General features: G+C 56.1%; 3 protein-coding genes across 5 annotated transcripts; all 3 read right to left on the bottom strand.

Moving 5' to 3' along the window:
* Positions 1-984: 984 nt before the first annotated feature.
* Positions 985-2883, bottom strand: CSF3 (colony stimulating factor 3). The gene is made up of 5 exons (XM_062508375.1): positions 2868-2883; positions 2267-2427; positions 1804-1911; positions 1529-1675; positions 985-1329 (listed from the first exon to the last, which is right to left on the bottom strand). The coding sequence occupies exons 1-5, from the start codon at positions 2881-2883 to the stop codon at positions 1159-1161; spliced, it is 603 nt and encodes a 200-aa protein (XP_062364359.1). The 3' UTR covers positions 985-1158.
* A 2296-nt stretch (positions 2884-5179) lies between these two features.
* PSMD3 (proteasome 26S subunit, non-ATPase 3) lies at positions 5180-10432 on the bottom strand. 2 transcript variants are annotated; one of them, XM_062508274.1, is made up of 12 exons: positions 10246-10432; positions 9177-9367; positions 8283-8420; positions 7979-8115; positions 7711-7901; positions 7428-7531; positions 6738-6852; positions 6406-6525; positions 6226-6329; positions 5876-6031; positions 5728-5778; positions 5406-5632 (listed from the first exon to the last, which is right to left on the bottom strand). In XM_062508274.1, the coding sequence occupies exons 1-12, from the start codon at positions 10415-10417 to the stop codon at positions 5555-5557; spliced, it is 1557 nt and encodes a 518-aa protein (XP_062364258.1). In that variant the 5' UTR covers positions 10418-10432; the 3' UTR covers positions 5406-5554. The 2 variants fall into 2 exon arrangements, with proteins under 2 accessions (XP_062364257.1, XP_062364258.1); XM_062508273.1 differs by having other exon boundaries at positions 5180-5778.
* A 1098-nt stretch (positions 10433-11530) lies between these two features.
* Positions 11531-16274, bottom strand: LOC134053328 (gasdermin-A3-like). Of its 2 annotated transcripts, XM_062508293.1 has the most exons (9): positions 16220-16274; positions 15084-15348; positions 14732-14927; positions 14148-14479; positions 13699-13752; positions 13300-13454; positions 12959-13106; positions 12194-12267; positions 11531-12058 (listed from the first exon to the last, which is right to left on the bottom strand). In XM_062508293.1, exons 2-9 carry the CDS (start codon positions 15301-15303, stop codon positions 11822-11824), a joined length of 1416 nt encoding a protein of 471 aa, XP_062364277.1. In that variant the 5' UTR covers positions 15304-15348; positions 16220-16274; the 3' UTR covers positions 11531-11821. The 2 variants fall into 2 exon arrangements, with proteins under 2 accessions (XP_062364277.1, XP_062364278.1); XM_062508294.1 differs by lacking the exon at positions 16220-16274 and having other exon boundaries at positions 14732-14949; positions 15084-15238.
* Between the last annotated feature and the right edge of the window lie 394 nt (positions 16275-16668).

Genomic DNA, 16668 nt, shown 5'->3' on the forward strand with positions numbered 1-16668 from the left:
CCCCAGTGCCACCAAGCCCCAGAATGAGCCCACAAACCAGCTCTGGGCATGGTGCCGGTGCCCTCACCGAGCACTCTCAGTGTGGGCAGCTTCTGGAGCTTTCTAGGAATTGGCTCTTGCCCAAACATGCTGCCGGGTGTGGGAGGAAGTGGCTGTCCCACAGTGCCTCCTGGCCCTCAGTGGGCTCAGGCCATGGGGTGGGGGCATTGGGGGTCTGTATTTCATCTTTCTGAGCTGACACCAGCAGCCACAGCCCCCCCCCAAGTCCCATTCCCTCATCTCCCATGTCTCTGTCCCTGTGTCCCCACACCCTGGCCCCTCTGCCTTCCTCCCACACAAGCAGGACACAGCGGAACAGAAAGAGAGTGCAAAAATAGTTTATTTCCATTTTTATCACATAGAAAAAAGCGGGTGTTTCTTAGGGCTCACCCAGCTGCAGCAATAAATACAGTACAAAACCCCCCACGCCCAGAGCTCCCACACAGCCACGGGACCGGGGCTGCGTCAGGCTCAGGAGGATGGGAATGTGTCCAAGTGGCTTTTTCCGGCCAGGGATGGGCACAAATAAGTTAAACTGCAATAAGTACTCCAAGTTTAGCAGGGAAGGGGGACAGAGCAGAGATGCAGCTCCCCAAAGTGCTAGGCCTCACTGGAAAAGCCTCATCCTGGTAAGACTGCTGCATCCCTATGGTTCTTCCATCTTTCTTTCCATTCCTCCCTAATGGCTAATAAATATTAATTACTAGAAATAACACCCATCAGATGTGTCCCTGCAGGCTGCAGCCTGGACAGGGAGATGCTGCATGGGAGCATCCTCATCCTGGGATGAAGGTGTTTTCCCATGGGATGCTGCAGCAGCCCCAGCAGTGCAAGCAATAGGGAAACTGAGGCACAAGCAGTGCCTGCAGCAGCTGTGGGGGCTCAGCCCAGCTCCAGAACCTCATAGCAGAGATACGCTTGTGTTTAAATATTAAACAAGGGTGATGCTGCACAGGTACCTGTGCATGGATCCACTGTAGGATCCCCTGGCACCTGCCCGGTGCTGCGGGTGGGGGAGCATCCCCAGACAGATAAATATTAAATAGCCATAAATATTAAATAAGCAGGAACGGGGGTGCTCCTGGGATGTCCCTCAGGTGGGACATCCACCACCAGGGGTCAGAGGCTGGTGAGGTGCCGCAGTGCCCGGTATGCCGTCTCCAGGAACCGCTGGAAGTTGGCCAGGATGAAGAAGCCACCGACTTGTTGGTGGAAGTGGGAGGAGAAGGTGGGTAGGGGGTCCTGGTTCTCTGTGGGGTATGTCACTGTGGCCAGGCCCAGGTCCTCCATCTGCAGCCAGGCAGAGGCAGAGGCATCAGCTCCAGGTCTGGAGATGGCCCCTGCCCCAGTGTGCTCTTCCTGGGGATACAGCCCCCACCCTGCCCACCCATCCCTGTGAAAGCAGCCCCCACCCTGCCCACCCCTTCTTTAGGATGCAGCACCTGCTTTGACAACCTCTCCCCACAAAGTCCCCTCTTTACCCCCTCACCTGCTGCTGGATGTTGGAGGACAGGTTGGCCATGTCCAGCTGCAGGGTCTCCACCAGCCCAGAGTGCCCAGGCAGCAGGGCCTGGATGGTGGCCAGAGAGCCGTGGTAGATACGGAGCCCGGCACGGATCTGGCTGAAGCAGGTCTCCTGTAATGGGCATGGTGTGGTCAGTGGGGCTGGGCATGGCCTGGCCACCAAGACACGGGGGACTCTGGGTGCCCCAAGCCGTGACAGAGCTGACCAGCTCATGGCAGGGCTGGGCTGCCTGCACTCACTGCCTGGAAGGTGCGCCTGTGACACTGCTCCAGCGACGCCTGCGCGATGTCCAGGTCCTGCCGCACCAGCAGCAGCTCATCCTCCTTGCACAGCTGGAGGGTGTCACACTGCGGACAAAGGGGACAGGGTCAGGACAGCAGAGGACCCCGACACCCCCAGCACCCCCCAACATCCCATCCCTGGGCTGTGGGACCCTGTACAGGTCAGGCAGGAGGAGAGAGGGGATGGATTTCAGCCGGTGCAATTGGGACAGAGTGTGGCTGCCTGGGCAAGTGTGTACCCAGGAAGGTCACCATGTGTCCCCCATGGGTGCCCCAACACCCTGGGGCTGAGCCTTGGGCAGTGCAGGGGATACTGCTGACTCCTGGCCCTGCGGTGCCGATAAGGACAGGGAGAGAAAAGGCACCTTATCTGTGACCTCACAGTGGCTGCCATCCCCCCTCCACAGCATGTGGGACTCACCACCACGCGCTGCAGCGCAGCCACATCCCCGCGGATCTTGCGGGTGAACTCGAGGTTCCTCTGCAGGAAGAGCTGGAAGTCCTGGTCCCCTGAGAGCTCGGTCAGTGGTGCCCCATGCAGTGCCCGCCACAGCAGCACACCCAGCAGCAACGCCAGCCCACCTGTGGGGACAGCAACTCAACATTCACTGGACACCCCCGGGAGCCCCGACCCCTCAGCCAGGGTAGGCTCAGCAACCAGGACCACCCTGGGGATGGTGGCTGCAGTGTGGCCTGGGGAGGGGGCAGAGACCCCAAAAAGGGAGAGGTCCCAGTGTTCCCTGCATCCGACTGGTGATGAGGGCAGCAGCAGGGCATCCAGGGTGTGTGGGTGCAGCAGGTGCTACAGGCAGGGTGGTTTTATGGGTGCTCTGGGTGCAGTGGTGGAGTGGGGACAGCGGGTGCTGCTGTTAGAGTGGGTGGTCTGGGTGCAGTGGGGGCAGTGGGTCCTATGGGCAAAGTGGGTTTTAGGGGTAGTTTGGGTGCAGTGGGAGCAGAGGGGCAAGTACGTGTAATAGGAGCAGTGGGAGATGGGGGTGCTGCAGTGGGTGCTGGGTACTCACGGGTGAGGAAGCACATGGTGGGTGCCCGGCTCGATGTTTCCTCCTCTGTGCGATGCGGCCCAGCCCAGCCCGGCCCGGCTCCTCTCGCTCCTGCCCGGCTGTGCTCATTGATCGGGGGCATTTATAGCGCACGGGCCTCGGGGATTCTCACCGATGAGGCAACAGCGCGATTGCTTCACTGCCTTAATCACAGCATGCAAATCTTGCGAACCGGGTGCTCGGCCGCTGCCACACCGTGGGGCTTTCCCGGGGCCGGTGGGCAGCGGTGCCCTCGGTGCGGCTGCAGTCGCCCGGTAGAGCCCAGGCACTGAGGTGGGTGCCGGGACAGGGCAGGTGATGCCTTAGTGACTCATTAACCTGCTCGCAGGGCTCCCACTACGCTGGCCAGGTGGGCCAGTGCCCAGCACAGCAGGGTCATGTGCAGGGTCACTCACAGGGTTACTCACAGGTGACCCACCAAGGGGATGGTGGCTTTTCCTTGCTGCTGTCACTCTGGGATTGTCCTCATCCCCAAGCCACGTGGGCAGCACTCCCTGTCAGCTGCCCCAGACCCTCACCCTGGCATCAGGACGGGTGCTGGTGGTGTGGCCTTCATGGTGGTGGCACCAGCTGGAGGTGGCCAAGGTGTGACCCGGACCAGGCACCTGCCCAGGGCTGTGGCTCCCTGGGATAGCACCACAGGGCCAGATCCTGCCCTTCTGGCTGCTGTGGGGCCAGGTTGTGCCCAGTGTCCCCATGAGCAGCACCCACCTGCAGGGGCAAGCCCCTCTTCTGCCCCTACAGGACCGAGGCTTCCAGGGCAGCCCTTGGCAAGGGATGGCTGCTCCCGGCCCCCGTTGCGCTGACGAGGGAATTTTGGCTCATGCCGGTTCCCGCAAGCCCTTCCAGGATCTGTTGGGCCGGTGCCAGCTGGCTGGCTCCTGCCCGGCACGGGCCGATCAGGGTGTGGGGGAGGCCCCCGCTCCCCTCACTGCCCTGGACAGGGCAATTCCAGGGCAGCATTGGACTGGGGAGGCTCATTCTGCACCCCTGACCCCTGTCTGGGTCCCACTGTTGCCCTCCTGGGGGCTGTGTGGACAGGGATGGGGACAGGGAACCCACTCTCTGCAGGTTGCAGATGTTGGTGGGCACTGGGATGGGCCACACACCCACTGGGGTAGTTTGTGGGGTACAGTTAGTGGGGTACAGTTTGTGGGGTACAGCCACAGCACCAGACCCAGAAGCTGGAAGTCCTGGAAGTTTCTGCCTCCAGCTGGGAAATCAGCAATTAGCTCCAGCCAGTCCATGAGTACCAAGAAGAGCCTTCCTGGCACCACCAGGTGTTAACTCTAAAACCTACTGATGACCTCTCTTCAAACCTGGCAGCACTAAACGTTCTGGGTGCATGAAAGGACCTTGGCAGTAGAGACTGTTCATGGCATTTTTGGGAGAAACAGCCCCCCCAGCTGTGCTTGTCCCCACGGAGAGCCGGTGGCCATGGAGGGACTCAGCATGGTCCCCTCAGTCTGAGCACCCACATGGGATCACCTCAGAGTGGCTTTGCCCTCTCAGCAGGATGGTGCTTTCAGGAATTGTGATGGGGGCGTGGGGGGGTTGAATCAGCGCCCAAAGGCCCTGTCAGCTTTCCAAGGAAGGAAGTGGTTTCAAATCTGAGTGTGGGTGTTGGGGGGCGGGAGAAGGATCTGGCCCAGCAAACACCCCCCCACGATGGGGCCACAGCTGCTCTAAGGACTGTCCCGGGCACCCACCCTGTTGCATTTTGGCCTCGTGGTCACCCTTCCTCTTCCAGCCCCTTTCTGACATCTGCTAACACACCAGAGCTCCTGGGATGTCCCTGTGTCCCCAGTGTTAGCCCCAGCCCCCCTGACTGGGCTCTTGCCTTCTTTGGTCTCCCCCAGAGCGGGAATGGGCTGGGACAGCCTGGCTCTTGACCTGCAGCCCTGGCTGCCATCCCAGCATGGGTGTGGCTGGGAGATTCCCAGATTTTCTCAGAGACCTCATCCCCGATGCTGATGGGACCCACCTGGAGTGGCTGCATGTCCCCTGTCCCCATCACGCCAAGGGTTGGTGTTGTGGGGCACAAGGAGGGGGTCTCTGTGCCTTTCCCAATGGAATCCTCCTGGGATACCATCCTGGAGCTGTTGGGGCCATTCCCAGGACCACTGAGACAAAGATGCAGTCCCCCACCATGGCCTGACCAGATCTAGTCCCATCTCTGGTGCCTAACCCCTGGGAGACAGCAAAGACCCCAAACCAGCCCCACGCCCCCTCCCCATCCCAACAAACCCCCAAGCATGAGCCACCCAGGCCGGTGTTTTTCCATCTTTTATTTTAAAAGTCATAATTGAAGTTTAACAAAGTTTGACCCCATTGTTGTCATAGGAGCTGTGGGGGCACCAGTAGAGACCCCACTCCTGCTCCTTCCAGCCCTGCTCCCTTTGAAGCCCCCCTGGCACAGGCTCTGATGTCACCACAGGGATCCTTTTAAGGATGTTTACTGGGGAGGGGGATCCCACCACAAGCACAGGTGGTCAGGGGGTATGGGCCCAGGGAACCCCCCCGTGTCCCCTCCCACAGTACAGACATGCAGGGATTTATAAAAGGGGGTCTGGGGGGGGGGACGGAGGGCCCTGCTCAGCCACCATCTGTCCAAGGGACAAATAAAAAAGCACAGCCAGGGCCCAGGGTCACGGAAAACCGTCGTCATCGTCCTCTGCCATCTCCTTGGCGAACTCCAGGTCCTGCTGCTCACGCTCCCGGCGCTCCTGGAAAGAAAAGGCCGAGGTTGGTGGCAGATGGGGACAGAAGCCACATCCTTCCCATGATGGTGGTGGCTGCAGAGACCTTGGTGAGATCTCACCTCTGCAGATTCCAAGTCCTTATTGTAAGATTTGGGTGGGAACCTCATGGCCTGGAGAAAAAGAAGTGAAGGAAGAGCTCAGAGCTGAGCCAGCCCTGAGCTGTGTTCTGCTGTCCCCATCAGGGACCTGGGGACATGCTGTGCTCACCTTCACAGACATGTTGTGGATGTCGAGGCAGAAGGAGATGCGCTGGTGGAAGGCCAGCTGGGGCTCCCTTGTGGAGTAGATGTCGATCATCTCCTTGGACTGCACGTAGCCCTTCTCATGGTTGATGCTGGCCTCAATCACGCCGTCCCGGATGGCCTGCGAGCCCAGGCATGGGGCAGGGCACGGGGTGTCCCCGAGGGCTCTCACAGAGCCCAGTCCCCAGTCTTCCCTGGATGAGCCTCAACCCAAACCCAGCAGTGCTGCAGGGAAGTGGGATGGGGGAACGGGGCAGGATGGGGAGCTGTGGGTACCCTAGGACCCCAAAGGGATGGGATTCCCTGTGCTGGTACCTTGGCAACGATGAACTCTGCATCCTCGGGGCTGTCCAGCTGCAGCTTCTGGGCAATGTCAGCCAGGGAGATGCGGGAGTAGGACAGGCTGATCATGCGGACACCTGTGGGGAGAAGGGAATGGGATGCAGCCCCCCCAGGCCTGCCCAGCCTGGCAGGAGTCCCCAAACACCCTCCTACCTGTCTTGATGACGTTGTGCCTCAGCCGAATGATCAAAGTGTAGGTGCCATCGGCCTGGAACTTGTCCCCAAACTGGTCAAGGACTTGGTTGAACTTGGCCAGGTTCCCCGTCCTGACGGCTGGAGGGAAGAAGGTGGGAATGGTTGAAGGAGAAAGGCTGGGGAAAGCGAGTCAGGGCTGGCTGACTTCCTCCTTCTCCTTCCCAAGTGGCATCTGCATCCAAGTCCCATCAAAGGGAGAGAATTTCCACTGCGTCCCTTCCCACTCAGGATATTCCATGATTCTCTGAGATTGCAGGAATGACAGAGACAGGCAGGAGTGGTGGCCGTACCCTGGGTCAGCAGGAAGTAGGGCATGAGCGAGCGCTTGAGCGAGGGCTGCCGGAACTGGAGCCTGTCTGGGATCTCTCCGAGGAGCAGCTCCACCACGATGAGCAGCTTGTGCACCTGGGGTAGGGTGAGACCCTGAGTGAGTCCCCATGGGGCCTGAAACCATCCCTGTCCCTGTGCACTCCAAGACAGGGACTCCCTGTATGGCCCAGGAGATCCCAAACCTGTTCCAGTCCCTGTGGGGCCTGGAAAGTCCCAGATTTGTCCCTAGAAAGTTACAACCCTAGGAGGTCCTGCACCTGTCATCCCTGCAGAGCCTAACACCCAAACCTGTCCCCATGGGGCCTGACCCTGGGAGATCCCAGACCTGTCCCTGCAGAGCCCAACACTTGGGGGGTCCCAGATCTCATCCTGGAAGGTGCCAAGGCTGGGAGGTCCCAGAACCATCCCTGTGGAGCCCAACCCTGGAGCATCCTGGACCTGACCCAGGGAATTCCCAAATCTCAGGGGACCTGACTCCATGGGGCCTGACATCCAAGGAGGTGCCAAACCTGTCCCTAGGATGTCCCAAACCTGGGAGGTCCCAAACTAAACTCCATTGGGCCTGACTTCCCAGAAGGTCCCCTGTGAGATCGCAACCCTGAGGGGTCTCAGACCCAACCCAGGGGGGGTCCTGCCCACTCCCTGCTCACCGTCTGCTTGAAGCCCACGGCCGTGTGCTGCGGGGCCTTGCGCAGGGCGTTGGTCATGGTCCGCCGTGCCTCCGAGTATTCCAGCTGGATGGCCTTGATCCGCCCTGCGCCCACAGGGGGCGGGTGGGAAAAGCCACCCAGTGAATCCAACCCGACCTACATGGATGGGGCTCCAAATCCTGCCTGGAAGCCCCACCTCCAGCTGCTCAAAGGGGTTCTCTGAGGAACTGGACCCCTCAGTGTTGGATGCCAGGAGCCACGGCAGGCAGCGAGCCCTGCTCACCTGTGTAGTACAGGTACCGAGCCCACTCGTTGTTGTTGGCCTGCTCGGGGAACACAGACTTGGAGACGAGCTTCTCGGCCTGGTCGTAGAGGTTGTAGTGGAGATAATTCCTCAGGAGCAGGTTCAGGAGCGTGGCCTGGCCGTCGGCGTCGTGGCGCAGCGTGGCTGTGCGGAGCCGGGCGTGCAGGAAGCTGTGGGCAGGACAGGGAGTCAAGGAAGAGGGAGAAAAATGGGGATCAAATTCAGCCCCCCATAGGACCAATCCCACCTCCGGACCACATCGAGTTTGTTCAGGAATTCGTAGATGCGGGAGTGGTAATAGTAACACTTGGCCACCACCAGGTCCAGGGCCCGGCGGTTCTGGGAGCTGATCTTCTGCATCAGGTCATCGGACACTTTCTGAGCCTGTGGGAGGGGAAGGGAGGTCAGAGCAGGGGCATTGATCCAGGAGGGCCAGAAACCACCCAGGCTGGGGGAGAATTGAAGACTGCTGGGATAAGGAAACAGCATGGGGCAGAGCCAGAGGATGCCCGGGGAGCAGGAGCACTATGGGGGCAGCTCAGGGGTCTCACCTCAGGGTACCTCTTGCTGTTCATCAGGTAGATAACGAGGAGCAGCTGCAGGTAGGCCTCCACCTCTGGCAGGAGAGGGGCTGAGGCTGCTTTCCCTGTCCGTGGGCGGAACTGCAGCTCAGCTTCTGTGTCCATGGACTGAGGGGAGAAAGAAATTCTGGATCACTGTCCCTGTGTGGAGACAGCTCTGCTCCAGGTGTGACAGGAGCCAGCCCAGGACTGCAAGGACCTGTCCCTGCTCACATTTGTGTCAGAGCAGAAGGGCTACTCACCCCCACTATCCCCAAACCCCATTGTCCTATTCTAGAGGTTCCTTGGAGAGGGAAAGAATCATGGAATCCCAGACTTTTTTGGGTTGGAGGGACCTTCAAGTTTATCCAGTCCCACTCCCTGCCATGGGTAGGGACACATTCCACTAAATCAGGTTGCTCCAAGCCCCATCCAACCCAGCCATGGACACTTCCAGGGATAGGGCAGCCACAACTTTCCTGGGAAATCCATTCCAGTGCTTCACTGCCCTCACAGGGAAGAATTTCTGGCCAATATCCCATCTAATCCTGCCCTCTGTCTGTGGCAAGCCACTCCTCCTTGTCCTGTCACTCCAAGCCCTTGTAAATAGTCCCTCCCCATCTTTCCTGTTGCTTCTTCAGATGCTGGGAGGCCACAACCAGGTCACCCCTAAATATTCTCTTCTTCAGGCTGAACAATCCCAATTCTCCCTGTCTTTCCTCACAGTAGAGCTGCTCCATCCCTTTGATTATCCTCTGGATTCACTCCTACAGCTCCACATCCTTCCTGCGCTGGGACACCTGCACTAGGGCAGCTCTGCTAGGAGGTGTCACCAGAGCAGGGCAGAGGTGAGGGCAGGTGTCCCTTCCCCAGTCCTGTCCCTACCTCCTCCAGGAATCCGAGCAGGAAGTCCCTGACAGTGCAGTTGGAGGTGAAGAAGCCATGGATGGCCTTGTGCAGCACGTTGGGGTTGAGGCGGCGGGAGGTGGAGGGCAGAGCCCGCAGTGCCCGCAGGACGTAGCGTGGCTCCTTCCCTGACACCGCCTTCTCCAGCTGCTTCACGTGCTCCTTTATGTCTGCGGGGGCACACGGACACCCCTCACCCCAAATCCTCCGCCAGGAGCTCCCCGGAGCAAAGCCAGGACTGCCCCCTCACCCTGTCCTGCTGTTCTGATGTCCCTCTGCCCATGGCCTTGGTGTCCCCAGTGACCTGACCTGCCCTTGGGGCAGTCCCTGCTTGAAGCAGGAGGTTGGTGAGGCCCTTGCAGAATCTTCTCCCTCCTCCTGAAGGGCTCAAGCATCCCTCTGCACCCCCGAGGGGTCCCACCACCGCAGGTCTGCAGCCACCCTGTCCCTCAAAGTCTGTCCCTAAAACACACCCTCACAGAACTGCCCCAATTCCCTTCCACAATGATCCCCCCAAAACACAACTCCATCTCCCGTTCTTCAGTGACTGCCCCCAAAACCAACCTCCCCCTTCCTTTCCCTCACACACTGCCGCAAACACCCTAATCCAGTGTCTCCCCCACAGAAAACACACCTCTCCATTTCCATCTCTGTGCCCCCTAAATCCCTTCCCCACAGTGACACCCCCCCAGACACACCTCCCCTCTCTCTTTCCCACATGGTGCCCCCCCCCAACTCCCCTTCCCCAAAGTGTCCCCCACCCTAAACTCACCTCTCATTTCTCTTTCCCTTAGAGCCCAACTCCAACTGCCCCCCCAACTGATCCCGCCATTTCCCTCCTCCCCAACACCTTTCCAGCCTCTTTCTCACTCCCCCTCAGGTACCCCCACCCTGACCCCCTTAGGGTTTCCTATAATCCCTCTCCTCCAACATCCCCTCCCTCTCAGGGTTTCCCCCGATCTCTTCTAGCTCCCTTTTACCCCCAAGAACCCCCAGTCCCCCCCGATCCCCACAGACACCCCCACTGCAACAACATCCCACCCCTCACCCTCCAGCGTGATCGCGTCCAGCTCCCGCTGGGGCTGTCGCTCTCCGGCCGCCTCGGGGGCCGCCGGCGCCGCCTCTTCATGCATCTCGACGTCGGGGGGGGCGGGCGGGGGTCCCTCCGGGGGTGCCTTGGCCTTGTCGCCGCGGCGGCGGGACGCGCCGTCCTGCTTCATGGCGTGACACTGCACAACGGGCCGCCAGGCGCGACCAGCCGAGCGCCGAGCGACATGCGATCGACTCCTTCCGCCTTTCGCTCGGCTATTTCCGCCATCGCTCGGGTTGTTCCGCCGGGCTTTCGGATATCCCAGGCACCGCTCGGAAAGTTCCGTCGAGCAAGCCCGTGGAGTTCCGTGACGCTCTCGGGTATTTCCGTGATCACTCGTACATTTTCGCCGCATTTTCGGGTGTTTCGGCCGAGCCCTCTCGGAGAGTTCCGTCGGCGATCGGATTCTTTCGCCTCACCCTCTCGGGGATCTCCGTAGAGCTTTCGGCTGTTTCCGCCGGGTGCTGAGCTGTTCCCGCCTTTTGGGGGCGCAGGCGAGGGCGAGTCTTCGCTGAGGCGTAGAGCGAGGTCCCGTGAGGGGCTGGCTTGTGCTGGGGGGGTTCCGTGAAGGGTCCCGTGAAGGGCCGGGCTGGGTCCGGGGATTCTGTGAGGGATCCTGTGAGGGGTCACGCTGGGACCATTTCGGGGATCCCATGAAGTGTCCCGTGAGGGACTGGGCTGGGACTGGGGATCCCGTGAGGGGCCGGGCTGGGACCAGGGATTCTGTGAGGGGTTCCGTGGGGGGCCGCGCTGGGATCAGTTCGGGGATCCCGTGAAGGGTCCCATGAGGGGCTGGGCTGGGAGCGGGGATTCTGTGAGAGATCCTGTGAGGAGGCAGGCTGGGGGCTGGGAGCGGGGCTCCCATGAGGGACCAGGTTGAAGTTGGGGGTTCTGTGAGGGATTTGGTGTGGGACTGGGGCCAAAGGGTCCCATGTCAGTTCCAGGTTGGGGTTGGGCTCCCCTTGTGGCTGTTGCAAGGCAGAGCCTGGTCCCTGGTGCTGGAGGTCCTCGCAGAGCCATCGGTGCCCACACAGATGAGCAGTTCTGCCCGTTGCCCTGGACTCCAGGAACCCCACCACACCAGGGCCCCACAGCCTGAGGGACCCCCCAGCTTTCCCCAGGGTTAAGTGCCTGTATTTTTTATACAGCATCCTGAACTTGTCAGATGTGCTGTGGGACCAAAACCATACAAAATTAAGAAACTGGCTTTGAGAATACCCAGTTGCACAGCATGAAGGTTCTCTTTATTTATAAAGTGATAATGAGAATATGGTTGCTCTGAAATGCTGCCTGTGTTCCTCGAGCATCTCAGGGATGATGGCAGTGTTGGGACCAGGGAGGTGTCACTGAAACAAATCCACTTTGATATCTAACCTTTAATATCCATAATGAGTTTTCCTGCCTTAAATTTCCTTTTGCCAGCCAAAGCAGCCTTGTTTACTAACAAGGATGATACTGGGAGAGAAAACTGTCTTGTAAGCAGAGATATCCCAAGACTATGCAGAGGACTTCCCTGAGCAGGGCCTGATGTGTCCTACTTGGAGCCACTCAGGAGCTTGAGGGTATACAGGGCCACAAACAAGGCTGCCACAGCCTCCAAAGGTTGATCCCTAGAGACAGCTGATCCATCTTCCTGGAGCTGCACTCCACTCAGCTCCACCAGTTCCATGGTTAAAATCTGCTCCTCCTTGTGTGGGAAGGAGAGCAGCTTGGCATCCACATGGAAATGACACATCCTATCCTCCAGGTCATGATTCAGAAGGTGTGCAACCTTTAAACAGCAATACAAAAGGCAAAATCATGATTTTAATCAGTTTTCAAGTTGTGACATCACTATGGAGATGTTGTTAGAATTAAAATAATCTGTGCCCCCTTGATAAGAGCCAAGTGTGATGTGTGTTCTCACCAGGTTCAGCTGTTGGGACAGAATCTTCCTTTCCAAGGATTCCAGCAGCAGCAGCAGCTGATCGTCCATTAACTCTGCAGAAATAAACTGGGTTTGGGTCCAAAACGTCACACCAAGGTTGGTAATGGGATGGGACTTGAGAGCAGGATGGGAGAGAATAAAGAGGAGGGGAAAGGTGATAATTTCTTACAGAAAATGCTCATTTGGTCAAAGGTTGTTTGGATGTTTTAATGGAACTGATTAGTGCAGCCTCACTGTGAGAGTGATCTGACTGTTACTCGCAGAATCATGGAATATGGAGTTGGAAGGGATCCACAAGGATAATTGAAATGCAGCACCTGTCCCTGCACAGGACAGCCCCAACAATCCCACTGTGTGCCTGAGCCATTTGTCCAAACACTCTGTGAGCCTTGGGGCTGTGAGCATTGCCTGGGGAGTCTGTTCAGTGCCTGAGCACCCTCTGGGATAAGAACCTTTCCCTGCTCTCCAACCTAACCCTCCCAGACACAGCTCCAGCCATTTGCTTGTGTCCTCTTGCTGGTCACAGAGCAGAGGTTGGAGCTGCCCTTTGGGCAGAAGCTGTGAGTGCACTTTGAGGGAGCAGGGAGCCCTGGATGGGTGTGGAGGGGATTTCTCTCCTCTCCCCTCCATGGGACTTGGATTCCAGTTGGGGAGGAGGAGGAGTGAGAGAGGAAGGCAGGAGGGAATGGCAGCACTGGGAGTCATCCCTGCCTTGATTTCCCTCCCAAAGTCCCAAAGCCTCACCATGCAAAGCATCAAGGATGTAGGTGATTCCTTCTGCCAGCAGGAGACAATGTCCTGGAGAATGCTGGAAGGTGCTGAACAGGTCTTTTAAGTCTGGGCTCTCAGTTTTCAGCTCATAACCATCATTTTGCTCAGGAATATCTTCCATCTGTGGGAAGAAGGGAAAGAAATGTCAGGATCTGAGGGCAGAGGCTGCTGCTTGTCCAGTACAAGAGCTGTGCTGAGTGAGAGAATTTTGGATGGACAGTTTTGACACAGGGCAGGTGAGTCATGGGGTGAGAGGTATGGCCCTGGATGTGTCTGTATTTATAAATGTTGGCAGTAAGAAAATCTTGACTTACTTTCTGGCTGAGTTCTTGGAAGAGTTTTTTGTCTCTCATCACAGCTTTGATGGTGTTGAAGACAATGAGCAGGTGGTCAGGAGACAGTATGGGGAAAATTCTGCAGGAGTATTTAACTTCTCTCACCACTTTTCCTAATTTTCCTTGTGAGGGGCCTGCAAATCAAAAGGGTTCCTAATCTGTCACTTGAGTTCTAGTAGTTCATTAGCAGCTCTAAACCCGGAGTTTGAAACACTTGTATGAGGTTTTTTTTAAGCTTTATAGAATTTGGGCATTTCTGATGTCTCAGAGAAGTGGGAAATGCATCATTCCAGGAGATTTGTTTTACACTTGGATATTCCATCTTACCCAAAGCAGGTAAATGTTGTGCAAGTGGAAGCAGTAAAATACATTACTTACCATCAGCTACATATGCTGCACTTTTGATAGCTTCTACTGGGAAATAATCCAGATCTGAAAGAGGATAAAAGGGATAGTTTTCTATACCAGCCTTCGCAGTGGTGGTTACCCAACCAGATTCCTCGCTGGCTCTTTTGACTAGGGAAGGAAAAGAAACACCAAAACTGCGCTCTCTGTGCCATTTATCAACAGAGTCTCTTCAGCTCCTGAAATGTAGATCTGAGACTTCCTTCTTTCCTTTCTTTACTGACACCCCCACCAAAGAGCATCTTTGACCTTGCATGGGTTATCTGACCTTTCCCAGGTGATTTCTGTCCCTCCCACTGCCTCCACCTTTTTGCATACAAGCTGAGAGTAGCTCAGGGGCCAAGTGATACTTCATAAAATGTTCTTCCTCTTCTGCATCTTTTTCGGAAAGAATGAAGTGGTCATTTCTGGAAGTTACTTACCCCATGCTCCATCTCTAATGTGTAGTGGGATGGTCCTGAAGGCCAGGGTGCAGCCCTTGGGTATGACTATGGTTTGTTTGTTCTCCCTGGTGCCCTGGATAAAGAAAAGGACCGGTGAGAACACGAGGGTGCAGGTGTTAGGGAAGGAAGGAGGGAGAAGCCAAACCTTTGCACAGAGTGTAGCATAAAATCTGGCCTTCAAGCCCCCATCTGTCTTGTTGGATTCCTTGTAGACAGTCTCCTCTGAGGCTTCAAGGATTTCAGTGACCACGTATAGATCGATGTCTGTTCTCTGTAGTTGTTGGATGAAGGAATGATCCATGTTTATTTCTCTAAAAGTGAAAAATTCAAGGCGGGTTTGGAGCACCAGGAGCATCTGAGGCAGCTGTGGGGGATAAGCCTGTAGAAGAGGAGGCTGGGGGAGGACCTTGTCACTCCATTCCCTGTCTAACCTGGCCTGGTTAGGGGAAGTTCATGCCCTAAGGTCTTAATCTTGATTTTAGACTGTTGAGAACCCATTGTTAATTTGGCATGGGTTGGAGGAGGGTGACTGGAGCATGTGTGCTCCCTTTGTCATTCCTTACCTTTCTCTTCTCAGTGCCTCCAGTGATTGCAGTGATACCCTCTTCTTCTGTGGTGTAATGGAAAACTCTTTGGACAAGGAGGCACCTCCTTGCAGATCTACACTTGCAGGGTCAAATGAAATGCTGAGACCTCCATCAGCTTGGTCAGCGCTGGTTTTTGTGAGTGTAAATTGGCTGGAATCTTCATGGAGAGGCTCTGAAATAATTCCATGTGTTATCTTAAACAAGATTACACAGACTCAGCACTGGAAGTACATCACAGATTTGAAAGCTGGTACTGTTCAGCATCAAATGCTTCAAAAACATTATCTATGGCATTTCATAAATTCATACTGATAAATTTGGGCTTTACCTGTGCTTTTCCCATCTTCTCCAGGCAGCAGCACATCATCCAGTGTGAACCCTGTCTGCTGGTAGTAGGGAGTTGGGTGGAACACGGTTTTTGGTTTTCTCTTTTTTTTCAGTAGATAGAGAGGCCTGAAGTGCTCATTGTATGCAATGCTCTCCACAGGGACCAATTCATTGCATGGATCCATTTGCTTTACGATGAATTTGGTGAGTTTTTTAAACATTCTGCTGTGGCTGAGGTTTTGAAGCAAAGCCGAGTGGGTTTGTGCCTTGGGAAAGAGGCAACACAAGCTAAAGCAAATTACTTAATATAATAGGAGGACATTGTATCAAAGTGTGACTTTAAGATTTTAAAATAATGTCTCAAAATCCCCCTCATTGTCCAAGGACACAAATTTCACAGGGTTGTTACAGGGAGTGTTTGGAGAGGAAGCAGCAGTGGCTGTGGGTTGTTTGGCCTCTGTGGTTTGCTTCCTGGTGAATTCCACTTAGGGTGTAGAGAGAACACAGCTGGCACAATCTGAAAATGCTGATTTTAGGGGCAAACGTGCCCCAATGCAGAGAGAAATCAGCCCAGCCCAACCTCTTTTGGCAGGCCCTTTTGGTCTGCAGGGGAGAGCTGGTGTTTGAGGGCCAGAAAGAAATCCCTGCTTGTTTTCTGACACAGCTTGTTTTTATCAAATATTTCAGTTTTGCTTTTCTGGTGTTCTACAGGATAGGGCTGGGGAGAGAAAGTGGTCAGTCCTGACTGGTTTTGGGAAACTTTTTCCCTGGTGGAAAGGGACCATAAGGCTCATCCCATTCACCTCCCTGCTGTGGTCAGGTACAGCTTCCACTCTCCCAGGCTGCTCCAAGCCCTGTACAACCTGGCTATAGACACTTCCACAGATAGGGCAGACACAGCTCCTCTGGACAACATGTTCTGGGCCCTCAGCACCCTCAACACCCTCAGAGGGAGGATTTTTTCCCAAATCCCAACTAACCATGCCCTCTTTGAGTTTAGACCGTTCCAAAGACAAATAGTGTGCTCATGGTTAGTAGCCCTTCTCAAAGAGGAGAATAAAAACTAAACAAGAACACTTAACAGAAAGCTCCCACCAACCCTCTCCCCTACCCAAAGCTCTGGGATAATGCACTTGCCTGTTTGTGGGGCAGTGGGTGTGCAGAGCAGATCACAGGTGATGTGGTGAGGTGATGTGGGCTCTAGAGAGCAGCAGGACAGCGGAGAAGTTCTCTGGCTTCTCTTCTGCTCAGAGGTGTGGAAGTGTTTACAAAATACAGGAGCTTCCCCACTCACACAAGAAGCTCACACCACCAGAAACCCAGAGCAAAGAGTAAATTGATTTCTCTTACCTTGCTGACAATAGGCTCCTCAAAGCAGCTCCTGGGCAGGGGCAGTGTTAGACCTGATCCTTGCTGGAAGATTCCTGGCTGTTGCAAGCAGCTTATCAGGAGTTGTTACCAGCTGTGAGGTCACTTCAGCATATTTACATCCTCATTACCAGTCTTCCGCTCCTACAAATTTGCTGTTGCTTGTGTAACACTTCCTTTTTAGTCGTTGTGCAGTCTGTTATAGGGGCTGTGGGTAA

Source organism: Cinclus cinclus, chromosome 24 (genome assembly GCF_963662255.1).
Source record: "Cinclus cinclus chromosome 24, bCinCin1.1, whole genome shotgun sequence".
NCBI classification, from domain to species: domain Eukaryota; kingdom Metazoa; phylum Chordata; class Aves; order Passeriformes; family Cinclidae; genus Cinclus; species Cinclus cinclus.